The sequence below is a fragment of the Culex quinquefasciatus genome, chromosome 2, assembly GCF_015732765.1.
Source record: "Culex quinquefasciatus strain JHB chromosome 2, VPISU_Cqui_1.0_pri_paternal, whole genome shotgun sequence".
NCBI classification, from domain to species: Eukaryota; Metazoa; Arthropoda; class Insecta; order Diptera; family Culicidae; genus Culex; species Culex quinquefasciatus.
In genome coordinates, this window is record NC_051862.1 from 186,965,577 (window position 1) to 186,992,892 (window position 27,316).

At 40.0% G+C, this 27,316-nt stretch overlaps 2 protein-coding genes across 4 annotated transcripts in view; one reads left to right on the top strand and one right to left on the bottom strand.

Annotated features, from left to right (window-relative positions):
- LOC6031182 (protein grindelwald) lies at positions 1-4,400 on the top strand. The gene is made up of 2 exons (XM_001841972.2): positions 1-783; positions 3,533-4,400. Exons 1-2 carry the CDS (start codon positions 555-557, stop codon positions 4,063-4,065), a joined length of 762 nt encoding a protein of 253 aa, XP_001842024.2. The 5' UTR covers positions 1-554; the 3' UTR covers positions 4,066-4,400.
- The window catches only part of LOC6031181 (chondroitin sulfate proteoglycan 4), a 24,576-nt gene continuing 1,623 nt past the window's right edge, over positions 4,364-27,316 (bottom strand). Inside the window, exons 1-9 of one of the 3 annotated variants that reach the window (XM_038252463.1) lie at positions 25,616-25,680; positions 21,871-22,188; positions 11,958-12,154; positions 11,666-11,896; positions 11,208-11,609; positions 8,194-11,151; positions 7,839-8,139; positions 7,416-7,781; positions 4,364-7,360 (exon numbers count right to left, since the gene is read on the bottom strand). In XM_038252463.1, the coding sequence (XP_038108391.1) occupies positions 4,755-7,360; positions 7,416-7,781; positions 7,839-8,139; positions 8,194-11,151; positions 11,208-11,609; positions 11,666-11,896; positions 11,958-12,154; positions 21,871-21,955 (7,146 nt within the window). In that variant the 5' untranslated portion in view covers positions 21,956-22,188; positions 25,616-25,680 and the 3' untranslated portion in view covers positions 4,364-4,754. Of the gene's footprint in view, positions 7,361-7,415; positions 7,782-7,838; positions 8,140-8,193; positions 11,152-11,207; positions 11,610-11,665; positions 11,897-11,957; positions 12,155-21,870; positions 22,189-25,448; positions 25,681-27,316 lie in introns of those variants that run through there. The other 2 variants (XM_038252461.1, XM_038252462.1) reach the window with 2 other exon arrangements.

The window sequence follows — 27,316 nt, forward strand, 5'->3', positions numbered from 1 at the left end:
AACCTATAGCTGGTCCAGCCTAAAGCCTCACCTCGGTCACGACTGCTCGGCTGGGACTGGGAAGAATTCCAAAAGTCCCCCGCGGAAGGCGACGGTGATCTACGCAGTCAATTATGTGCTGGAGAGTGGGTTGGACGTGCAGTTGAAGTTCGGTTCAGGTGACGAGCTTAGTGCAGGGCGGTGAACCTAATTGAACCATAGTGTAATCTGTGTGTTTGCCAACGTGATAAGCTTAAACGGAGAAATTGGCGTTCAAGTCACCCGCGGATATCATGCAGCGATGAGTCATCTCAAGTTTCTGGGAACGAAACCACGGGAAGCTGCCGAAGGTGTAATTACAAACCCTTGAGGTATCGAATGCAGAAGAAGGAAAACCAGTTCTACCGAACACACCACGTCCAACAAGTAAACATTCTAAACAACAACTTTAACGTTGGATCGTGACTTGGGACACGCGAAAGTGCCACCACATTCCTTGCGCAAGTGTGTTGTTTAGAGATTTAGCAAACACAACAGGTTGAACGCGTCATCGCGAACTTGCAATACCATAGACGATGTCATCGCTAGCTCGTACCAGAACGATGGTGTGGCTTGGGCTGGTGGTCTTGGCGGCGTTGACCGTAGTGTCGATCAGTGCGGCATCGGAGTTCTGTAACGAGACCAAGCCGTGCAAGGAGGACGAGTACTGCGATGAGCATAGTTCGAATTGTGCGCACTGCAGCCAGATTTGTACCGCCGGAAGGCCGGAGTTCAGCGAGGTGGACTGTAACGGCAGGTGTAAAGGTGAGTGGTGGAGAACTTTAGATCATTGCTGTTATAATTGTTGTGAGGAGTGATGATTTTTACAAAAGGTATTAGTTACATTAGAATTCAAATTTTCTTCTAAATGGGTAATTCTCTACCAACTCACACGAAATCAGGAAAAGTTGCCCCAACCCCTCTTCGATTTGCGTGAAACTTTGTCCTAAGGAGTAACTTTTGTCCCTGATCACGAATCCGAGGTCCGATTTTTGATATCTCGTGACGGAGGGGCGGTACGACCTCTTCTATTTTTGAATATGCGAAAAAAGAGGTGTTTTTCAATAATTTGCAGCCTGAAACGGTGATGAGATAGAAATTTGATGTCAATGGGACTTTTATGTAAAATTAGACGCCCGATTTGATGGCGTACTCAGAATTCCGAAAAAACCTATTTTTCATCGAAAAAAACACTAAACAAGTTTTAAAAATTCTCCCATTTTCCGTTACTCGACTGTAAAAAATTTTGGAACATGTCATTTTATGGGAAATTTAATGTACTTTTCGAATCAACATTGACCCAGAAGGGTCATTTTTTCATTTAGAACAAAATTTTTCATTTTAAAATTGCTTGTTTTTTCTAACTTTGCAGGGTTATTTTTTAGAGTGTAACAATGTTCTACAAAGTTGTAGAACAGACAACTACAAAAATTTTAGTATATAGAGATAAGGGGTTTGCTTATAAAAATCACGAGTTATCGCGATTTTATGAAAAAAAGTTTTGAAATGTTCAAAAATGGAAGGGGTCGTACCGCCCCTCCGTCACGAGATATCAAAAAACGGACCTCGGACTCGTGATCAGGGACAAAAGTTACCCCTTAGGACAAAGTTTCACGCAAATCGAAGAGGGGTCGGGGCAACTGCTGTGTGAGTTGGCGGAGAATTACCCAAATAAATTTAACATTATACTGAGTGCAAAAAAAGTGTCTGATTCACAGTTTGTATAATATTGACCGTACAATTACGCCAGCTCATTCTGACAACATAATTAGAAGCATTCAATTTAAAATGGTATGAGTTTATTTAACTTGATTTGTTGCACTTTTTTTGCAGATTTTTGCAAATTAAAAAATAGCATAAGTTCTAAATAACTTGAAAAGGGTAGGTGACTTTCAGTGTACAGCAATTTCACGTCAAATCAGCCAGTTGCCTGGCCAGACCCATTTTTTTGGTTGGCAATTAGGGTCCTAGCTGAGTTCGGGTTCTCAGAAAATAATTTTTCGTTTATTTTCGTTAAAAAGATATTTTTTAATTTTTTCAGAAAAGCTGCTTTTTTCAGTTCAGAGAAAAGTTGATCCATCTGGTTTCATGTGGAATCACTGTATAAACATTTTCAAACGTTAAAATTTAAATCATTAACAAAGAGTTGACCTTTTTTGTAATTATTGTTTAATGTAGTCTTCAACGTACCTATAAATTATTATTTTTTTTGCAAAATAGGGCTTTAGAGATATTATAATAGCATTTAAATATCGCCGTTACTTTCTTTTAAATAATTCATGGGTTTTATTTTTGTAAATGGCTGGCAGAATTCTTTGGCGTGACTTCCGAAAATTGTCCATTCTCAAGTTTTTTTTTAGATCTAGAAAAAAGTGTACTGGTTTTAGATGCAAAATTAGACAATTGTCTAAATGATAGTTTAGAGTTTATAATTCTAATCATATTTATACCGGAAGGGTAACATTGAATGTTAAACCCTTTTGAAATTTTAGTCCTGATTTTTTTTTGAAAATATTGTTTTCGAAAATATCGGAAAAATTCTCAAACGTTTCATATTTTAACGTTGTAAATCGGACCATTAGTTGCTGCGATATCGACGTTAGAAAATGGTGGGTTGTTTGGTAAGACTCAGAAAACATAAATTTTCCTGTTTTTGAACCTTTTTGTATGGCAATATCTCAGCAATTAAGGGTCGTATCAACAAAGTTCAGAAATGTAAAATATAGAAATTTTCTCAGCTTTTCGTTTTTTTCCAAAAGTGGGTAAACATGTGCACTAATTTTAAAAAATGAAAAACTACTACTATTTTCTTAAAAGTTACGTTTTCAAGGCTTTAATTTGAAAACGGTCAACTTTATCAACATTTCATCAATGTACTTTTTGATTGCAAATTTGATTTAAAAAAAAAATGAAAAATGAAGATGAACAATTTTTGCGATACATATTTCGATTTTTTGAAGAAAAAAACAGTGTATTGATTAAAAAATTCATAACACGGTCACAATCTGGAAATTTCTGAAAAGTTGGCTTTTGATTTCCCCTAAAACATATCACAAAATAAAAATTGTGTTTTTTTTTGCAAATCAAGTATGAGTGACAAAAAGTCAAATAAAAAATCACCATTTTTTACCGTGTATCATTTTTTTTCAGTGTAGTCCCTATCCATACCTACAACTTTGCCGAAGATACCAAATGGATCAAAAAATTCCTTCAAAAGATACGGATTTTTGAAGTTTCATACATCATTTTTGTATGGACAGCTGTCAAATTTGTATGGAAAATTATATGGACCAACTAATGATGCTAAATGGCTTCTTTGGGCATACCGAAGGCACCAAAAAAGTTTCAGCGAGATTAAAAAGTACAAAAATTAAAACTAAAAAAGACCGATTTCGTAGAGAATTGCTTATACGGATTATATATTGAAATAAACACGATTCGGTGCCGTAAAATCGCGAAAATTGATTATTCCTACTTATCTGTAATCAAATTTGTAACTTTTTCTCAATTCTAGATTACCTAATTCTGCAACGCATCGCCACCCTGGAAAACAACCTGTACACCACGATCATCATATTCGCCGTGGTCCTCGTTCTCCTTGCCGTAACGGTGGCCATCATCATCGGCCAGTGGTCCCGCAAAAATGGCCACCTTTCGTGTGCCCGGCTAAAGCGCCTCATCCGAAGGGACGAAAAATCCAACCCACCACCTGCGATGGAGTACACCCACGAGAACCCGCACACCAAGAGTCCCAAGTTGAACGCCCGGAGTTCGGTTGGTAGCGCTGGAGGCACCAGCCACAATGGTCCACTGCCGTTGCCTCCGTCGGCGGTGGGATCGGTGGCCACGGTTAGTCCGGCCAGCATCTACATGGGAATGGAGGCAAATGGATCGGTACGGACTACGGTTACGTCGCTGAACAGTCAATATCCGCCGTCGGAGGTTTGGAGGGATAACTATGCTTACGATAATGGCGGATTGGTTGTTACTCCCACTGAGAATAATTATGAATACGTTGATGCTAAGATGCATTTGAGGAGAACTTAGAGTGTGAAGTCTTTATGAGAGTGGACTAAGGTACTTTGGAACTAGGTAGTATGCAAATATTCTTGTCCCAGTGATAGTTGTGAGTGTTTTAATTCAACAATTCCCTCCACTAGATTTTCGATTAAGGATTAGTATTATACAATGTTCTTTGTCAAAACACGTTGAAATTACGTTTAAGATACCCATCACAAACAATCACAAAGAATTTATCCATCACATATTTTAGCAAGGTTTTGATAGTCACCATACAGTCGTAGCAGGATATTTCTTTCCAGCAAAAAATCACAAAACTCAGGAGTTCCTTAAATAAAACGTATTTTTTTCGACCCAATGAACAATTACAATTCATCAATAATGGAACAAAGCCGTCTATTCGTTCAGAGTAGCTACTCCTCTACATTCGCACTAAGTAATAACTAGGTAGATATTCGCTAGGATTCGAATAAATTCGCACAAGCGTGGCGTTTTTAAAATCTCGATAATTGCATGGCAATTTGATATTCGTTTTTATGTAAATACTATAAATTAGGACACACCAGAATAGTATTAGTATCAAGTAAAATCTTCTTGTATGGCAACATAAGAGTTAAGTTACGTTATAAGTACTACAGATGAAAAAAAAAAAAAACTTGAGTATTCGGCCTTAATCTCTCGGTACTGTACAAAATTGCGTTTAACTCCCCTCTAGATCACACCCAATACTGATTCCTTCTAAGCAGTGGGTTTGGCTGTTGTTGTGCCTGCTGCTGCTGCGCGGACTGCAACTGGTGTTGCTGCGGAAGCAACTGCTGCTGCTGCGCAACCGTTGCGTAGTTCACATCCGGACCAACCTCGCACGATGAGCTCCACTCGTCCCCTTCATCGCCGTACGGATAGTTGAGGTTGTTCCCGTGCTGGAGCAACTCGCCGTGGATGTCCATCATGTCCTCCTCGGGCTCGGAGTCCAGCTGCAGCGAGTTATCGAGCCCGATCGGGATGACCTTGCAGTGCGGGATGCTGCTCATGATCGGCAACGGGGTGGACGCGTTCGTCACCGGGAGGGAATCATTCTCGGACGGGGTGTACATGCGGTTGTTCAGCGTCATAAAGTCCGGGGGACGTGGCAGCGACGGTGGATGATCTTTGTCGGGGTGGTCTTTGGGGGAGCCGCTTGATCTGCACCTCAGCAGGATGATGATCATTACGAGGATTAGAATTGTGGCGATTGCTGCGCAACCCGCAATCAAGTAATCGTACGGTATCTGACTCTCGGCTGTTACAATGTCCACGTCGTTGTTGTCGTGGGAGTTGCGCGACGGGGAGTATATTTCGATTGGGACCGTTCCTTGGCCGGGTTGAGCCGTTTTCGTTGAGAGGGTGTACTCGAAGTTGTCGTTGATGGACTGGAAGTCCTGGTTAAACTTTCTCGCCACGTAGTAAATGACTCCACTTTTAAGTTCTTTATAGGTAAACGAAAGAATATCTTTGTCACTCGGTTGTTCGATGTAGTCCAATCCGGAGCTTCTAACGATTTTCCTTAGTCGACCGTACTTTGGTCTTCTCGTAATAGTGATTTTTGGATTGTAGCGATTTAATTTGAGCTGGGCTGGATTATCAAAGATGAACGTTGAACTCAGCCGAGTCTTTTCGCCAGGTGTGATCGTAATAGGATTAATGATAATAAATGGCTGTACTATCATGCTCACATCAATCAGGCACGCTGATGTAGTGTCCGGTATGAAGGCATCCAACTGGAAGCTGTCATTAGATCGAGCCATATCCGTCTGCATGTAGTTGATCCGGCCATCTTCCAGCTGGCGCTGAGTGAATTTCAGTACCGGTTTATTATTCGAGATGATGATTCCTCCCATTGGATTCTTTGTTACATTATAAACGATTCTAGATTTCTGAACGTTTGTCTCCACAGAAACGTGCTTTATCTCAAGAACACCCAGGTTTGTGCCTTGCTGGACTATGATTGGTTGACTGTTGAATCCTGGCAGAATGGTGATCGGTAGAATTTTGATGTTGAATATCTCGTAGGCAGGTTTGTACTTTCCATCGGAAACCTTGAAGTAAAACGTGGTCGATTGAGGATTCCCGGAGTGCGTGTAAATGATCCTGTTTTCATTGATATCTGCCTGTGAGAATTGATTTCCGTAGGTAATTATGTCTTGTGGATAACCTTCGTCGGAAATCTTGAGCAAAACACCTAAATTTGGTCCACTAATCACGTCGTAGATGATATCTTTTGGCCCAGTATCGGCGTCTTCAGTCAGCAGTTGCGACGAAGTAATGGTTTGATTTTCTCCCTCAATAACCGATATATGGGGTGAAGCTGTGACCAGCTGGAAGGGCTGATCGTTAACGGGATTGATCGTAACCGGAATCGTAATGTTACACAAGAATAGATGCCCCGGTACAAGGTAGACTGCCAGCGACACTTTATCCTCCACCGTGTCAGAGTGATCATGCTTGTAGATCACCTTATTCGTGTAGAAATCATTCAGCGAGAATCGATTCACCTCCGGAATCATGTCCGCCAGCTCAACCGTACCGTGCGCTGGAGGGTAAACTTCGATGTACAACTCGGGATTTTGTATTCCAGCTCGAGTCTCCAGATATTCGAGGACCTTCGACAAGTCCAATTTTATTGGGCCAGATTCACCCTCATCCAATGTAATCCTGGGAACTGGCAGAAATCGCAAAAGTCCTCCAGACGATACTGATACATCAATACTGAAGACCTGATCAACCAAACTGTTCGACAGTGGAGCAGTCACGTCAAAGTAGAACGAATCGTTGGTTTTCAGCTCAACCATCGGGTGAGTGTGCTCGTAGAAGATCCTTCCATTCTCCACATCGTGCTGAGTAAATTCGGTGATTTCGTTCGTATAATCGTGTTCCATGTGCTCAAACATCAACCGTCCCATCTGAGGAGGAATCGTTACCACATACTTCACGTCTCGATCGTCATCCGTGCATTTGTAGTTCAGCTGATCCGGTAGAATCTGCTTCCGTGTAAGCGGAAATACGTGCAAGATTTCATTCTTTACCAGCTCAAGTGCCACGGGATTCGTTACAATGTGCAAGATTTGTTCGGTAGTATTGTGGATTCCATCTGTCACGTAGAACAAGATCTTTCCGTTTTGATTGCTGCTATCGTGAATAAAATAAACCAGATTCTGGTTGATGTCCTGTTGTGAAAACGTGTGAATTTTACGACTGTAGCTGTCTTTCAAAGCGACGTATCCTCCGGACATTTGTTGCACGTAGAATGTCAGGTTCTCCGGTGCCGTGTCGTAGTCTTGGACCACTAAAAAAGAAGATACGATTAGTTCAAAGTACAAATTCAGTTTCTAGTAACTTACTCAAATCCGAACTCTGAATCATGGACTTTCCGCCGATCCACATGTGCATACCGGTATTAGTTACGATCTGCGGCACCTCGTCGTTGATCGGCAAGATCTGTATGTTCAAGTTGAACGGAACGCTTTCCTTGTTCCTGCCCAGCGCCACTATCCGTATCGTGTCTGACGAGTTTTCACTTCCGTTGTGGATGTAAGTGATCACGCCCGCTTCCAGCTGCTTCTGCGTGAATCGGTTTACCTTGGAAGATTTACCGGATTTGATGCTTCCGTGCAGCGGATGGTCCAGTATTTTATACTCGAGAATCTTTCCGACGTAATACTCGGAGTAGGGTGTCATGTCGGTCGGCTGGAGTTTGACGCTTTTTCCTGAAAATTTATAACAATTGATAAATTGGAACTATAATAGAAACGATTGGATCATACCCTCTTCCACGACTATCGTGTTGGTTCGCATGTACAAATGTTCCGGAATGATAACGATTCTCATCACAAGATCTCGTAACCAAGTGATCCCGTTTGTGACGTCGAAGGTGAAATAGTCCAACGACTGATTGACTCCAGCCTGGATGTAGAACATTTTTTCTGAGTTGATTGTCGACTGATCGAACACCTTCGAGTTGTACTCGTCATCTGAGGTGATTGACTGTATCTCCAGATATCCATGCTGTGGTTGGGTACTCACGAGGTACGTTATATCTCCAGGAGAAATGTTTGGGTGGACGATCTGAAAATTACTTTGATTAGTTTAGTTTTAAAATGAGGATCTGGATCTCCATACCTCTAAGATATCCCGAGATATGATAACACTAGTGGACTCCTCCACATACAACGTTTGATTACGTCGAATTCGCAGCGGTTCCCAGTAAGCTGGAGGGTAGATCCTGATCATTATCGCTCCTTCTGCCCAAACGCCCTTTGTCGTTACTCGATACCTAATCTTATCCATAGAAGCAACGTCTCTATTCCAGTACACCAATCGCTCACCGATCAAGTCAACTTGAGTAAAGTTCATCGTCGTGGTTGCGTTTGTCAATTTCTGCAACTGCGTTGCATTGAATCTACTCTTGAACAGCTTAAGAACTCCATTGCTTGGGTCGCTGAGTACTTTGTACTCGATGTCTTCTGGTTTGGCGTTCAAATTGGTATCCACGCTTAAATCATCCAAAGTTAACAGGACAGCTCGACCTTCCTGAACAATCGATGCATTGCTCTCTCTAATTTTCAAAAATGGATCCGACGCTTCGACCTCCATAGATCCAGGAACCTCATAAAGTCCATCAGTAACAATAAACGATAGCTTTCCTTGATCAGTTCCGTTGTGCTGGAAAATCAGTCTTCTATTGTCCAAATCATCCTGCGTAAAGAATTCTACCAGCTTGCCATTCCTGAACAGTTCACCGTTAGTACATGTCACCGATCGAAACTCAATATCCGTGCTCCGCGTTTCAATATCCGGATCAGCGTACTTCAAATCCACCGAAGTCAGCAGCTTAGTTTCTTCCCGTACGATATGGAACACCTTGTCAAACACCCTGTACGGTCCATTGTCGTTCAGCAGCGATATCTCAACCTGGATCTCACAAACGAACTGAAAATCGGTCTCATTGTCCGACAGAATCAACAGCCGGAAGCTATCCTGCGTCGATTCGGAGTCATCGTGGCAGTAGTGGATGTCACCCAAGTACAGGTATTGCAGTGTAAACGAAGATACCTCTTTTGCTTCGAAGGTTCTCGGATTTACCTTGCAGAGCGATCCGTGCTTCGGGTAGTGCGTAACGTTGAACGTCAGATAGTTGAACTTGTTAAACAGCACTTCAAAGTTCGTTCGTGAAAGAGCGGTTTTGTTACCCTCATGTACGTAAACTTTCTCACGCTTCTGGTAGATGATCTGCTTGGCTAGATAATCCGGTGGGTTGTATATGAAGTCTACCTTTCCCTGAACGTCGTCACACTCCGGGACGGACACTATAAACTCAAACGTATCGATAAAGTTACCGTAAGACGATTGAAACGTTCGATACTTGATGATGCTCTTATCAATCTCTTGTTGGGTGAAGGAATCTCCCGGTTTAGCGTACTCCGGATGTCCTTCAACGTAGATGATACCGAACTTGGGAGGCTTTACGACCGTGTAGATGATGTTGCGGGCGAATGTTGGAATTGGAGTTGTTTGGTGGAACAGGTAGTCCGCCCGAATCGTGTTGTCTTTCGTGTTGATGTACATGTTGTTCTGTCGAACTACTCCGATGCGAAGTTTGGTGAATGAAATCCTGAAGTCGTACGTGGGTGTAGTTACCGGACCAAGTGTAACTGTGAACTTGAACTCGTCGTGCTGGGGAAGATCCGAGGTGTGCAGGTAACGAATCTGACCGAGCAGGAGTTGATTGCTGCTGAACGAATCCACGGATATCCAGGAAGAATCTACGGATCTTAGTTTTTGCAGGCTTCCGTAAACGGGGGCTTGAACTACGTCGAATCTCATATCGACATTATCTTCCTCGGAATTGGGAACAAATGACAAGTTGTGTGGTGTAATCAGTGCTGAGGATTTGTGTATCAACACCAGTCCCGTGTTGTTCATCATACGCAACTGTAAGGGTAGAACAGATACCCGTATCGCACTGGACGGACTCGTTTCTATGCCGTCGGAGACCTGAACGTTGAGATCGAATGAAGAGTCCTCCGAACCTCGGGAGTTGATCAAATAGGTAACGAGTCCATTGTTGACATCCGATTGAGAGAACGAAGCAACAGCTCGGCCGTTCAACTCAACGCGACCGTGTTGTGCTTCCGAGTTCGGATTGATCAGAATCGTGTACATGAGAGAATCTGACGGACTGTCAGGATCTTCGGCTTGTATGAAGTCAGGACCGATTGTCTTCGGAATTCCTTGGGTAACTCGCAGAAGCTTGTTTGAGGGTAGTCTTAATACGGGTGGATCGTTTACAGGGGTTACGTTGACGTGCAGTACGAATCTATGCTTTCCCTCGAGGTACTTGGGCAGGTGGTTCCGATTCGCGGAAACGATCTGCATATCGATGGTCATGTGATCGTTGGAGTTTTCCGCTCCGTTGTGGGTGTACTTGACCTTGTCGGTGGTGAGATCGATGTGGGAGAAAAACTTCATCTGCGTTGCAGAAGCATTGCTTTCCGACCCATACGAGTGGATGGTAACCTTACCGTGCTTTGGGGGTTGAACGATGTGGAAAATGATCCCAGCTTCCTGAATCCCTGATTTTGTGAAGTCGAACAGCACATCGATATACTTGGGCGAGAGGAAAGCTATACCACCTTCCATCACTTCCATTGGATTAATCATCATGAGTTCCTTCTCGAGCACTAAATCGGACCGCGAGAAGATCTTGTAGCTATCAGCATAATCCGCCTTGATGCAATACGCTTGATCACAATAACAGATGAAATCAATGATTCCCTGATGGTGGCACTGTCCGGAAGGAATGCAAGGTTGCTTTTCGATGCAAGGGTATCGCCAAACGCAGTCCACCGTAACTCCATGAGTCACTTTGAAGTTTGGGAACCCAACGGCATGATCGTCCAGCACGATATCTTTGATGCAACCTTTCAGACTAGATTCCGTTGCACGGGCGCCTTTCATGAAAGCTTTACGCTTCTTCCTAAGATCGTACCCGCCGATGAAAAACTCTTCCTCGAGCTCAATCATTTGACTACTACCGTTGGCGAACGTGGCACTGTTCGTTACATCGTCAATTGTTATCTGTAATAGAAGGACAGTCAATTTAAATTCGATTAACTTCAAACAAAACCACTTACATCAACCAACATCGGACTGTAGGTAACCGACACGTTGTGCCACTTCCCGTCCGAAACATTCCTGTCCGGTATCAACTCGACAGCGTTCGATCCTTTCCCAACCAGCAACCGCACCTGACTTTCGACGATCTCCAGCGCCATAAAGTCATACCGCGGATTCGTGGGAATGTTGCTCAACAGCATTCCGAACGGTTCATTCGTTCGGAACTCCAGGCTCCATCGATCACCGGATCGTGACGTGGGTTTCTGCAGGATCACATAACTTTCGTCATCGAGGAAGCTCACCGGGGTGGTGACGTCGGCGTCGAATTCCGGCGCGCAGATCCACGAGACACGCTCGTTGGTGACGTGCCCGGTGCGTTCTCGAGCCCGCTTGAAGATGTTGATGTTGTTGTAGAAGATCTGCGAAAATGACCGAGTTATTATTGTTGGTTTTTATTTGTGATAACGCTACCTACATCAGCGATACATCCTCTAAAGTACTCCAAAGGGTTAAGGTACGGAGCGGAGAAGTCCCCAACACCTCCGATGAACACTCCAAAGTGCACGTTTAGCTCGGTCACGTTCGACGGAAGTGTCTTCGTGGCAAAGTACTCATCGATCTGCATCGTCAGGTTGGCTGCGTATCGCGAGATCGAGATGTCGTGCCACTGCAAGTCGTTGAATTTCAGCGTCACAGGTGACCAGAGCTGCAAACGAGAAGCGCAAAACTCGTAATTTATCTTAAACCAGCGTCGAATGCACACTTACATCCGTGTGGTACTCATCAATCTTGAAGCTGAACCGGATCCGACCCCCATCGATGCTGAGCAGAGAGTAGTCCGTCCGGCCGGCCGTCAGCAGAATCAGCGCGTTGTCTAGCCGGGACCGGAATCGCAGCCGAATGTTTGTGGATATTTTGGCTTCCTGCAGCGGCATCACGATGTGGCTGGCCCCGTAAAACGATACTGCAAAACAAACAGAACACGAACGGAAAACAAATTAGCTGTGCTGCGCTCCCCCAAAACGACAAATAAATAGTCGGGATGTTTTTGCTCCCTTTTCAAGTTGGATTAGCATTTTCCGACGCGACCGCGTTGATGGATTGAATCATCGACGCCAACGGGAATTCCGCTCGATCGCACGTGTGCGACTCGGAACGACGGCGAGAGAGGCTTTCCCAAATCAAAATAAGCATTCCAACCGTCGTTTTGTGCTGCGTTAGTTTGGACAGATTTTGACCACGTAGAATCTTGGTCTAATCCGATGTAATTTTTCTAGTTTAGAACAGCCAAGTTAGTTTCCAAACAAACCCTTTCGTAATTCAACGAAATTTTTGGAAGAGTTCATCGATCCACTTGAAGGTAATACCTCGATTAAAGATTATTAATTTTACAACCAGCCAACACAAAACCCATCCAAACATATGGCACCCACAGGTCTATAAAAAGATGACGACAATTTGTACCGTCGAGCGCGCGCCGTCAGCCGCGATCGACGCATCATTCATTCACTAAAGTTAGTTGGGAAAAACTGCTCTAGCATAACATCGGATGCAGTGGCAGAGGGTCTGTTTTTTTCATAAGGGAGATATATACGAGTTTATGCTGTTTGGCTCTGTGTGTTTATTTTTATGCGCTTATTGACTCATAGTGTGTATCCATGCACTTCTGTGTTGTTTATGACATTGGTAGTGTTGGTATCTGTATGGTTAAGAGTGTGGGAATCGAATAGTTCATCGTGGAAATGCATTTCAAACCGCCAGTAGTATTTTGTATATAGTGCACAATTTTTAAGTTAAAAGCATTTGTATATTTTATTTTCGATATTTTTTCCAATTTGAAAATGATAAATTATGGAAAAACGCCCTTACAAAAACCACATTCTAAAAGCTGTAAAAATTGGCACCGACTTAGTTGATCTAACTGCTGCTTTTTTGAGATACAGCCACTTGATGTTGAATCACAATTGCACCGGCTTAATTAACTGTTATTTTTCAACAGAAATCTTGGATCTATTGTTTCGATTTTGGAAATGTTAAAATGATTATTATGCTTCATGTTAATGTGTTTTTTTTTTCAGAGGTGACAATATGATTATTTTCGTTTTTCTTCGTAATTTAAAATCATTCACGAAAAATGATCTTAAATACATGAAAAATCAATGAATAAATTATATTTTTTGAAGAGAAGTGAGACAAAACTGAGTCAAAACAAAACATCTTCTCCAAGTTCTTTTTAAAAAACTAACTTAATCCACCTATGTGGTTGGTGCCTTCCTCACTCTTTTCCAACAATGGGTGATAAGTGATATGATGGGTTTGGACACAATTTTCGTCTGATTTCGTTAAGTTCCGGAATACAAAAAACACACATATCACTCAAGGGCTCATAAGTCGCATCTTAAGTGGTCAAAGCATGAGACAGGGTTGCTAGATCTTCAATGTTTTAGACACGTTGGAAAGGTCTTTCGATTACCTTACCAACGATGGGTTGGATGATGGATCCGGACATTGTTTACATACATTTAAGTGAGATCCGGCTACAAAAAAGTACGTAAATATCACTTAAGTGGTCATAGCTCAAGACAGGGTTGCCAGATCGTCAATGTTTTAGACTCGTTGGAAAGGTCTTTCGATTACCTAACCAACGATGGGTTGGAAAGGTCTATCCGATCATTGTTTACATGCATTTTAGTGAAATCCGGCTACAAAAAAGTACATTAATGTCACTTAAGTGGTCAGAACTCGAGACAGGGTTGCCAGATCTTCAATGTTTTAGATTCGTTGGAAAGGTTTTTCGATAACCTAACCAACGATGGGTTGGATGGTGGATCCGGACATTGTTTGCATACATTTATGTGAGATCCGGCTTCAAAAAAGTACATAAATATCTCTTAAGTGGTCATAACTCGAGACAGGGTTGCCAGATCTTCAATGTTGTGGACTCGCTGGAAAGGTCTTTCGATTACCTTATCAACGATGGGTCGAATGATGGATCCGGACGTTGTTTACATACATTTAAGTGAGATCCGGCTACAAAAAAGTACATAAATATCACTTAAGTGGATATAACTCGAGTCAGGGTTGCCAGATCTTCAATGTTTTGGACTCATTGGAAAGGTATTTCGATTACCTAACCAACGATGGGTTGGATGGTGGATCCAGACATTGTTTACATACATTTAAGTGAGATCCGGCTACAAAAAAAGTACATAAATATCACTTAAGTGGTCAGAACTCGAGACAGGGTTGCCAGATCTGCAATGTTTTAGACTCGTTGGAAAGGTCTTTCGATTACCTAACTAACGATGGGTCAGATGGTGGATCCGGACATTGTTTACATGCATTTGAGTGAGTTCCGGCTACAAAAAAGTACATAAATATCACTTAAGTGGTTATAACTCGAGACAGGGTTGCCAGATCTTCAATGTTTTAGACTCGTTGGAAAGGTCTTTTGATTACCTAACTAACGATGGGTCGGATGATGGATCCGGACATTTTTTACATGCATTTAAGTGAGATCCGGCTACAAAAAAGTACATAAATATCACTTAAGTGGGTATAACTCGAGACAGGGTTGCCAGATTATCAATATTTTGGACTCGTTGGAAAGGTCTTTCAATTACCTAACCAACGATGTATAACATGATGATGTTTGGTTCAGTTTACTGCAATTTATTCAACTTCCGAAAATATGCGAAAACACGTTTTTATACATAACTTTTGAACTACTTATCAAAACTTCAAACAATTCAATAGCACCGTATGGGACCTTAAACCAAGTCGAATGCGACTGGTTTGGTTAAAATCGGTTCAGCCAGTGCTGAGAAAACTGCGTGACATTATCGGTCACATACACACACACATACACACACACATACACACACACATACACACACACATACACACAGACATTTGTTCAGTTTTCGATTCTGAGTCGATATGTATACATCAAGGTGGGTTTTCGAGCTTTAAATAAAAAGTTCAATTTTAGAGCAGGATTATAGCCTTACCTCAGTGAGGAAGGCAAAAACGAAGTTGACTTTATATCTGTTGGCCACTAGTGTCTTCCTTTTTATCTACAAGGACTTCGCCGCCTTGGGCTCCTAAGTGTATGAAAGTATGGCACGGAGCGACGGCGCCGAATACTCATATTTACACAAAGAATTTTAGAGCGCCCGCGGGGAGCGGTCGTGGCTGAATGGTTACGATGTTCGCTTTATAAGCGAATGGTTCTGGGTTCGATACCCATCTGCTCCCAACGAGAAAGTTCTGGACTCATTGAATTTGGAATTAATGAAAAAACTTGTAGCTCACGGCGGGGTTCGATCCCCTGTCCTTAGGATTGGCAAGCAAAATGCTTTCCACTTAACCGTGGAGCATTGGTAGCTTGAGGAGAAATTAAACTGGTATAGTTGAATCCAAGAATCGGACAAAGAGTCAAATTGAATGCAAGTTGAACACCAGAACGTAAAAAAAAAACCAGATTGCAAAAACCAGATTGCATGCAAGATTGCAAGCGCAGTTGAAATTGAATTTAAAAACTAACTTAATCCACCTATGTGGTTGGTGCCTTCCTCACTCTTTTCCAACAAAGGGTGATATGTAATATGATGGATTTGGACACAAATTTGATCAAAAAAAACACACATATCACTCAAGGGCTCATAAGTGGTCAGAACTCGAGGCAGGGTTGCCAGATCTTCAATGTTGTGGACTCGTTGGAAAGGTATCTCGATTACCTAATCAACGATGGGTCGGATGATGGATCTGGATATTGTTTACATACATTTAAGTGAGATCCGGCTTCAAAAAAGTACATATATATCACTTAAGTGGTCATAACTCGAGACAGGGTTGCCAGATCTTCAGTGTTGTGGACTCGTTGGAAAGGTCTTTTGATTACCTAACCAACGATGGGTCGGATGATGGATCCGGATATTGTTTACATACATTTAAGTAAGATCCGGCTACAAAAAAAGTACATAAATATCACTTAAGTGGTCAGAACTCGAGACAGGGTTGCCAGATCTTCAATGTTTAGGACTCGTTGGAAAGGTCTTTTAATTACCTAACCAACGATGGGTCGGATGATGGATCTGGATATTGTTTACATACATTTAAGTGAGATCCGGCTTCAAAAAAGTACATATATATCACTTAAGTGGTCATAACTCGAGACAGGGTTGCCAGATCTTCAGTGTTGTGGACTCGTTGGAAAGGTCTTTTGATTACCTAACCAACGATGGGTCGGATGATGGATCCGGATATTGTTTACATACATTTAAGTGAGATCCGGCTACAAAAAAGTACATAAATATCACTTAAGTGGTCAGAACTCGAGACAGGGTTGCCAGATCTTCAATGTTTAGGACTCGTTGGAAAGGTCTCTCGATTACCTAACCAACGATGGGTCGAATGATGGATCCGGACATTGTTTACATACATTAAAGTGAGATCCGGCTACAAAAAAGTACATAAATATCACTTAAGTGGTCAGAACTCGAGACAGGGATGCCAGATCTTCAATGTTTAAGACTCGTTGGAAAGGTCTTTTAATTACTCAACCAACGATGGGTCGGATGATGGATCCGGACATTGTTTACATACATTTAAGTAAGATCCGGCTACAAAAAGTACATAAATATCACTAAAGTGGTCAGAACTCGAGACAGGGTTGCCAGATCTTCAATGTTTAGAACTCGTTGGAAAGGTCTTTTAATTACCTAACCAACGATGGGTCGGATGATGGATCCGGATATTGTTTACATACATTTAAGTGAGATCCGGCTACAAAAAAGTACATATATATCACTTAAGTGGTCATAACTCGAGACAGGGTTGCCAGATCTTCAATGTTGTGGACTCGTTGGAAAGGTCTTTCGATTATCTAACCAACGATGGGTTGGATGATGGATCCGGATATTGTTTACATACATTTAAGTGAGATCCGGCTACAAAAAAGTACATAAATATCACTTAAGTGGTCAGAACTCGAGACAGGGTTGCCAGATCTTCAATGTTTAGGACTCGTTGGAAAGGTCTTTCGATTACCTAACCAACGATGGGTCGGATGATGGATCCGGATATTGTTTACATACATTTAAGTGAGATCCGGCTACAAAAAAGTACATATATATCACTTAAGTGGTCATAACTCGAGACAGGGTTGCCAGATCTTCAATGTTGTGGACTCGTTGGAAAGGTCTTTCGATTACCTAACCAACGATGGATCGGATGATGGATCCGGATATTGTTTACATACATTTAAGTGAGATCCGGCTACAAAAAAGTACATATATATCACTTAAGTGGTCATAACTCGAGACAGGGTTGCCAGATCTTCAATGTTGTGGACTCGTTGGAAAGGTCTTTCGATTACCTAACCAACGATGGGTCGGATGATGGATCCGGATATTGTTTACATACATTTAAGTGAGATCCGGCTACAAAAAAGTACATATATATCACTTAAGTGGTCATAACTCGAGACAGGGTTGCCAGATCTTCAATGTTGTGGACTCGTTGGAAAGGTCTTTCGATTACCTAACCAACGATGGGTCGGATGATGGATCTGGATATTGTTTACATACATTTAAGTGAGATCCGGCTACAAAAAAGTACATATATATCACTTAAGTGGTCATAACTCGAGACAGGGTTGCCAGATCTTCAATGTTGTGGACTCGTTGGAAAGGTCTTTCGATTACCTAACCAACGATGGGTCGGATGATGGATCCGGATATTGTTTACATACATTTAAGTGAGATCCGGCTACAAAAAAGTACATAAATATCACTTAAGTGGTCAGAACTCGAGACAGGGTTGCCAGATCTTCAATGTTTAGAACTCGTTGGAAAGGTCTTTTAATTACCTAACCAACGATGGGTCGGATGATGGATCCGGATATTGTTTACATACATTTAAGTGAGATCCGGCTACAAAAAAGTACATAAATATCACTTAAGTGGTCAGAACTCGAGACAGGGATGCCAGATCTTCAATGTTTAAGACTCGTTGGAAAGGTCTTTTAATTACTCAACCAACGATGGGTCGGATGATGGATCCGGACATTGTTTACATACATTTAAGTAAGATCCGGCTACAAAAAAGTACATAAATATCACTAAAGTGGTCAGAACTCGAGACAGGGTTGCCAGATCTTCAATGTTTAGAACTCGTTGGAAAGGTCTTTTAATTACCTAACCAACGATGGGTCGGATGATGGATCCGGATATTGTTTACATACATTTAAGTGAGATCCGGCTACAAAAAAGTACATATATATCACTTAAGTGGTCATAACTCGAGACAGGGTTGCCAGATCTTCAATGTTGTGGACTCGTTGGAAAGGTCTTTCGATTACCTAACCAACGATGGGTCGGATGATGGATCCGGATATTGTTTACATACATTTAAGTGAGATCCGGCTACAAAAAAGTACATATATATCACTTAAGTGGTCATAACTCGAGACAGGGTTGCCAGATCTTCAATGTTGTGGACTCGTTGGAAAGGTCTTTCGATTACCTAACCAACGATGGGTCGGATGATGGATCCGGATATTGTTTACATACATTTAAGTGAGATCCGGCTACAAAAAAGTACATATATATCACTTAAGTGGTCATAACTCGAGACAGGGTTGCCAGATCTTCAATGTTGTGGACTCGTTGGAAAGGTCTTTCGATTACCTAACCAACGATGGGTCGGATGATGGATCCGGATATTGTTTACATACATTTAAGTGAGATCCGGCTACAAAAAAGTACATAAATATCACTTAAGTGGTCAGAACTCGAGACAGGGTTGCCAGATCTTCAATGTTTAGGACTCGTTGGAAAGGTCTTTTAATTACCTAACCAACGATGGGTCGGATGATGAATCCGGATATTGTTTACATACATTTAAGTGAGATCCGGCTACAAAAAAGTACATATATATCACTTAAGTGGTCATAACTCGAGACAGGGTTGCCAGATCTTCAATGTTGTAGATTCGTTGGAAAGGTCTTTTGATTACCTAACCAACGATGGGTCGGATGATGGATCCGGACATTGTTTACATACATTTAAATGAGATCCGGCTACAAAAAAGTACATAAATATCACTTAAGTGGTTATAACTCGAGACAGGGTTGCCAGATCTTCAATGTTGTGGACTCGTTGGAAAGGTCTTTCAATTACCTAAATAACTATGTATAACATGATGATGTTTGGTTCAGTTTACTGTCATTTATTCATCTTCCAAAATTTGCGAAAACACATTTTTATACATAACTTTTGAACTACTTATCGAAACTTCAAACAATTCAATAGCACCGTATGGGACCCTAAACCAAGTCGAATGCGACTGGTTTGGTCAAAATCGGTTCAGCCAGTGCTGAGAAAACTGAGTGACATTATTGGTCACATACACACACACATACACACACACATACACACACACATACACACACACATACACACAGACATTTGTTCAGTTTTCGATTCTGAGTCGATATGTATACATCAAGGTGGGTTTTCGAGCTTTTAATAAAAAGTTCAATTTTAGAGCAGGATTATAGCCTTACCTCAGTGAGGAAGGCAAAATACCTCGCTATAAATAGCCCGGGCGACTGATAGAATTCATCCAATTAGAGATGAGAAGAATTGAAAGTATTCCCATTAAAAATGAGCACACACGAAGAATTCGAACAACAATGCCAAAGGTCGTTACCACTCGCCTAGGGTGGCTCCTCAGACCATTCACCTTCCCAAAAACCGTCCAACTCCAAGCGAAACTTACTTGAGGATACCGTGGAGATTTTCCCTTAATACTCTTAAAAAAGTGGAGCATCAACACTTCCCGTCTTCCAATTCCCTTTCCTTGTTCCTGGTGCGCGGTGGAGATGGGAGCGGCCGGCAATGGACGGCTGCCATGGTGGTGAGAATCTGGTTCAGGTGGAATTGGTTCTATACCCAATTATCGATTCCTAGGCAACTTGGGCTTGGACAATCATCACATCACATGGCGAAAATCCAGTCTGCAATCCGCTAAAATCACCGTCTCCTAGCGAAGCGAAGCGAAAGAATTTTAGAGCGCCCGCCGCGGGATTAGAACCGGCAACCTCTGGATTGTGAATCCAGTGCGCGGTCCGATTGATCCACACGGGCGGGACAAGGTCCTATCAGTTCAAACAATCATGATCACCGTTTTGCATTACAAATTCGGACACTTTTTTCAAATTAAAATGTAAAAAGCAGAGGTCATTAGGGTGACAAGAAACCTTAATCTTAACCGATTTTGCTCAAAATTGGCACAGTCACTTCTTTTTGCCTAAGGAATCGAGTCAGAATCATCCCTGATGTCGATTTTTTATTGTCACCCTATTGGGCATTCGTTTATAATTATTTGCAATTTTAAAATATGTTTTCTAAAGATAAAAATGTATAAAAATGTTGATAATTCAAAACATATTTTTCAATACTCTTCAGAATATAAGCGTTTCCGCTAAAAAAGTGAATTATCTTTTTTGTGAACTTGCACTTTTTATCCTCCTATATTTTTTTTCCGTGTATCCATTTTCTTGAACAGTCTTCATAATAACAAACAACTTGGATGTAGACACCAACTCACTAAGAAAATAGTTTTTCTTTATACAGATTTTCAAATATTTTCCCCAAAAAAAATGTTTCGTTGAAATTTAAACTTGTGAACTTTATTTTCTGTAACTTTTATGTTTAGAGATATTTCAAATTTAATTCAATGGACAAAAAAGCATTTAAGAGAAGGACTTGTACCTGGTAAGGCCGATGCAAATATTTAAAAAAGTTTTTGTCCCTCGGCCCTGGCCGAGGTCAAGGGGGAGGGGGGGCAAAAAAATAAAAAAATATAAAAATTTAAATAACAAGCCATAGTCTTCACATTTAAATGAAAAAAGTGTTTTAAAATGCATTTTACACTAGTTCAGTTGTTTTGCAATCATTAGTTTTCAAAAAATCTAAGATCTGATAAAAACAAAAATTGTATCGAAAAAAAAGATTTTGCATCGGAGATTTTCAAAAAATCTTAAGATTTTTTAATAAACCCAAAGATGTTAAAAATGATTTTAAACGCAGAAGAATGTATTTTAATTTGATTTCAGCTGGTTGCACTTGAATTTTCATTGAAATTTTGAAGTTTATTGTAAAAATATTTTTTTTGCCCCCTGATTTTTCGGGCCAATATTGAAGGGGGGGGGGGGGGTGTGACAAAAACTTATAAAAATATTTGTACCAGCCTATTATCACTAAATAAAAATTGTTCTAAGGGTTAACTTTTGTCCCTGATCACGAATCCGAGGTCCGTTTTTTTGATATCTCCTGACGGAGGGGTGGTACGCCCCTTAGAGTTTGAACATCGGAAAAAGACGAGTTTTTCAATAATTTGCAGTTTAAAATGGTGATGAGATGGAAATTCGGTGTCAAAGTGAGTTTTATGAAAAATCGAATGGCGGACTTTTCGAATCTGCAATAACCCAGAAGGGTCGTTTTTTCATCTAGCACAGCATTATTCATTTTAAAAAATTCTTGTTTTTTTGTGCTATTTTTTGCCTAAATAGTTTTTTGCCAGCAATTAAGCGAAACATTCTTATAGACAACCAACCTTAAAATTCAGTAGTAAATCGAATTAAAGATAAATACCACACTAAATCACACTTACCCTTAACGGCATCGATGACTGTGAGAAACAGCGAGGCAAATGCCACCGCCAGCACGAGCACTCGTCGCACATTAATTTTCTCCATCTTTGGTGCAGATCTGGATTATCTTCCGAAGCTAATTGAGTGACCGCGTTTACGCTACTTGGCTTAACTTTATTTTACTCGGTTATCGTGTGGCACTGAATTAAAAGCACTGTTTTCAATCTTGTCGTCACTTTCGACTGCTTCACTGCTTGTTCGCCTTCCTGCTGCGGGTGGCTTTCCGTTTGCATTTTATCGTACTCATTGCATTAAACACTGAAAAAAACGCATCGTCGCTGCACACAATTCAACTAAGTAACCATCATAAATTCTCATCATATTATCAGCCCAAATATCAGCCCAAACACGCGCCACTTATTTACAAATATTTGCCAATCAATTAACGCTCCTTAATCACCCGGTTGTCGCATTCTGGTCAAAACATTCCCATTAGAAGGGTTTTTCTCCCTCTGCTTTTTCTAAGTTTATTTTTCAATTTCTTCCCGTTTTGAATTCGAAAAAAACGCCAACTCCAACGCTGGGTGACGCACACGAAACGTGACAGTTGGGCACACCCGACCGTCTCTATAAACTACAGCGCGCGCTTATGGGCTAATCTTGCGTGAAACTTAAGCGTTCTTCCTCTGGCGGCGAGAACATGTGTATTTATGCTCTCGAGATCCCTTTCACTCAGAGAACTCTCTAAACATGCAGTTTGTTATGGGTGCTGGCTTGTGGTTGCGTGGGGGAAATCGCTGTGTTAGAACGACAGACAATGATGTGATGAAAATATCACAAATATTGCAATTTGAGGTTATAAAAGCTTAGCACTTTTCAAAGTTAACAAATTGTATTCAATAATTAATATTCCTGTTGCAAAATTCGGTCAAAATGAAACTATCAAAAATTAAGTGATAAAAAATAAAATGGTGTGGTTTGGTACAAGTCTCCAAATAATAACGTTGTTTTTCCCTTAAACTTATTTAAAATTTCCAAAATTCTTATTTCTTGATTTTGGATTTTTGATATGTTTTAGAGGACCCAAAATTGCATCTTTAGAGCCACAGAGAAGTAGATTGCCTCTGAATGATTATAATTTGCCATAAACTTATAATTTCTTGATGAAACAAAAAATATCGAATTTAATTGTTTTATTGATATTTTGTATACAAAACTGAATTTGCTACAAGATCCTTATTTTTTTTAAAAGGCTCATAAAATTCAATTCAAAAAGTGCTCATTTCCAATGTGGCGCTTTCCGATATATTTGCCTCAGGTATTAAGAAGATTGGTCTTTTCGTTCTGAGATACAGCCACTCAAAAACAATTTATCAACAAAATTTAAGTTTCTTATAAATCTCCCAAATATCACTCAAGCTATATCTCAGAAACTAATAATTAATTTAAAATAAAAAAAAATAATCATTCATGAAATTTTCTGATCAAAACTGACATAAAAAGCCATAAAATCAGTATAACGTTTTTTATTTTGCCATAATACTTAATTTTTTTTATATTCCTTTTTTATCACTCTACTTTATTCAAAAAGGCATCATCAGGTGGACATCAAAAATGCTCAAAAGTCGTTAACAATTTTCTAGTAATGAACTTGAAAGTGCTTTTAAGAGTTCTGAATTTTGTTTATCTATGTAGTCCCAACAGTTTCTGTTATGGGAAATAAAAAAAAATTACACAATAGTAATTTGAGCTGTGCTTGGGATTTGACAAGGTTCTCATTTTTTATTATTTTATTTTCCTCAACAACATTAAAATATCATTCTAAAGAAAGATTTTGGAGGCTTTGTAAATGCGGACCCGATTCTTCACGAGTCATGTGAAAAAAATTCTTTTACTTACTATAAGAAGAATTTCGAATCAAATTTTAGCCACTCACTGCGTAAGTCTTGTTTGAGAAACTATATGTAAAGTTTTAGCCGAGTGTTTTGTTGTTGAACTTTATTTTTTCCATCAACCGTGAGGGTTTCCAAAAGCAAAATATAAAAGGGGAGGGCTGTAAATTAAAGTTAAGAGCATCAGCCAGCCAGCCGGCAGCAGCTCCTACACTATATTTAGCGACAACAAGAAGCCATGTCGTTAAAGTCGTGAAGATCGTTGCACTCTCGTTTTGGGTGAATTTTCTCCGGCGGTGTTGTTTTCCGAGCAGAAATGTCAACAGTGGGACACACTCTCTGACTGGTAGGATTTCGAATCCATTAGACACCGGTTTTCAACAATGGCTGCGTTTCCCTTGAGTATGACACTTTTTTCAACTTGTTTTTAAAAGTTTGCTGTCAGAGATGATCGATTAAAAATCATACTGAGGAATGATTTATGCTGAGCATTTTTATGTCAAACATTTCAAAAACTTCATTCGTAGCTTACGAACATAGGCAATAAATTGGAAATGTTCGCGAACAATTTCGGAAACCGTCAATCTTCGCCCCATCATTCTCATGTCACGGCCTGGCTGACGGGTTGTCTGGATGACTAGTGGTGGCCATCTTGGCTGGTTGGTCATGCTGGATGATCAGCGAAGAAAAGTGCCGCTATGTGACTAATTGATTTTAGTAGCGCAGTGTGGTATACGATTGGTGATTTACCAAGTACATTTCTAGATTATTTTGAAGGGCCTATAAGCTATTGTGTTTCATATGTTTATAGGACCTTTTTTGAAAAAAAAACTCTAGATTTGTGTTTGATTAAATTTATCATATGAAATTTTAAAGGTTTCCAAAGCACCAGAAGAAATAATGCAAATCATGCTAGGTAAATTAGGAAAGCAAATAATTTCCTTGTTCCCCTACTGAATGCAAAGAGACTATTTGATAAATGACAGAGTCAAACAAACAATGAGTTTATTTTGCTTAATCATTCAACCGTTAAATTCAAAATTCTTGGGAAATATGAACAGGAGGTAAACTTTTTTCAAGTTTCTGCTTTAATTTAGTTGCTTCTATGAACAAAGAAACAATAATAAGAAAACATAATTTGGATTTCTAAATAAATTCAATCGGTTACCAATACGCAATTTTCATCAATCTCAATCTGTAAAGTTTAATTATCTTGCTTAAAATAGATTATTGGTGTTTCACAATCTCAAACTACTGTAAACCTTATGTTATAATCTCTTTTCCTTTTCTTGGCATTATTGTGAACAACTTTTATTTCAGCAAAAAGTTTACTTCTTTTGTTTTATTTGTTCAATATTTTTTTCGTATTATAATAGACCATAATTTGCATATCCAAATGACACAAAACTTTTCAAAAAGCACTATATTTATTCGCAATAATTATTCCATCATCGATTGTAGCGCAAGTAGCACAATTTTCCGCAGATTTTCCTTCACCAGTCACCCAAATTGAACCTAGCACGCATCCATCTTCCTGCTCCACATATATTTTATGAATCATCCGTTCGCCGCCACCACACGACATCAGCAGCACTTGGCTCGTGAGCTGTGATGTCGTTTTGTTGCCTTGAGGATCTATTTTCGTGGAACACTTTTGCACTGTTATTTTCCTGTCTTCCGGGAAATTCAACCCGATTATTCGTCACCTTTATCTTTGATTGGGATTATTCAATCGCCCAAATTCACGTTTTTCGCAATCAAAATTTGCCTTTTACTTCCATCACTACAGAAATCTCCCCCAAAAATCACTCTTATTCAGCGGCCAACCAGGGGGACAAAAATAAATATCCACTAAAAACGCGTGCTTACTCACTCGCGGTTCTCAGGGTTCTGAAAGCACGGGGCGATTTTCTTCATTTTCTCGCTGCGCGCAGCAACGACAGACTTACGACGACAACGACGACGTCTCTGCTGCTGTTTTCCACTTAACGTTAAGTACACTACTGCGATCGACGCCGGTGCCGTCTGGCTGAACTGGCTCTGTTAGTTTTTCCGTACGAGGGGTGTGGGGTGAAATTGGCATTTGAAGTTTTTTGTATACTTGAAAATTAAAATCTATAATTTTCTTTTTTTTCAATCAAATAAATTTTCCAAAACTGACAAAAAACAATTATTTTAATGCTTGATTTGAAAAAATAAAATTGTTTCTATCAAAAGAGCAGAAAATTTCACAACAGTTTAATTTTTAACAGCATTGAAAATCGATCAAATTTATACATTCCAATATGCCGTCAGAAGAAAAATTAGGTATATTTAGGCTTATGAGGAAAAGTAATTTTTCAAAAGTATTTTTAACTTCATGAGGCTATATCTCACCAACCAAATATCCAAACAACAACGTCAAAAAAGATAATTTTAACCTGTAAAATTTTTATGTTTCATTATAATTTTCAATCGCATTTTGAATTAAAAATTAATTTCAGAATGTTGTATGATATCAATTTATTCGAAATAATCATCATTATTTAAAAAAATCACAGCCCCGGAACCAGATTTTGATTTAAATTGAGTGAAATATTGTTATTTTGAGAATTCAACTTTTTGTAAGGTAAGAAATAATTTGGTATTTTTTTAACCGAAAATTTCGCCAAAAGTAAATTTACAAAGCGGAAAAAATTGACAAAAAATTAGGTATTGATAATATTAATGATAATTCCGATTTTTTTACGAGAATTTGAAATTTTTTAATAACATTGGTAAAGTCATATGGGTAATTCTCTACAAACTCCCACGAAATCGGGAAAAGTTGCCCCGACCCCTCTTCGGTTTGCGTGAAACTTTGTCCTAAGGAGTAACTTTTGTCCCTGATCACGAATCCGAGGTGCGTTTTTTGATATCTCGTGACGGAGGGGCGGTACGATCGCTTCTATTTTTTAACATGCGAAAAAAGAGGTGTTTTTCAATAATTTGCAGCCTGAAACGGTGATCAGATTGAAATTTGGTGTCAAAGAGACTTATATGTAAAATTAGACGCCCAATTTGATGACGTACTCAGAATTCCGAAAAAAACGTATTTTTCATCGAAAAAAACACTAACACATTTTCCGTTACTCGACTGTAAAATTTTTTGGGACATGTCATTTCATGGGAAATTTAATGTACTTTTCGAATCTACATTAACCCAGAAGGGTAATTTTTTCATTTAGAACAAAATTTTTCATTTTAAAATTTCGTGTTTTTTCTAACTTTACAGGGTTATTTTTTATAGTGCAACAGAGTTCTACAAAGTTGTAGAGCCGACAATTACAAAAAAATTTGATGCATAGACATAAGGGGTTTGCTAATAAACATCACGAGTTATCGCGATTTTACGAAAAAAAGTTCTGAAAAAGTTACTTTTTGCTTTTCTCTTTATTTCATCGTCCGTGTCTGTCGCGGGTGACCATGAACGGCCATGATCGATGACGACCAACTTTTTCAAAAAAAAAAAAAAAATTCGTAAAATCGCAATAACTCGTGATGTTTATTAGCAAACCTCTTATGTCTTTACATCAATTTTTTTGTAATTATCTGC

What these genes read in the sequence shown, in the direction of transcription:
- LOC6031182 (XM_001841972.2), top strand. Translation starts at nt 555, where the DNA reads ATGTCATCGCTAGCTCGTACCAGAACGATGGTGTGGCTTGGGCTGGTG. An exon ending in CTGTAACGGCAGGTGTAAAG is followed by an intron (nt 784 to 3,532) that starts GTGAGTGGTGGA and finishes TCTCAATTCTAG; the next exon opens with ATTACCTAATTCTGCAACGC.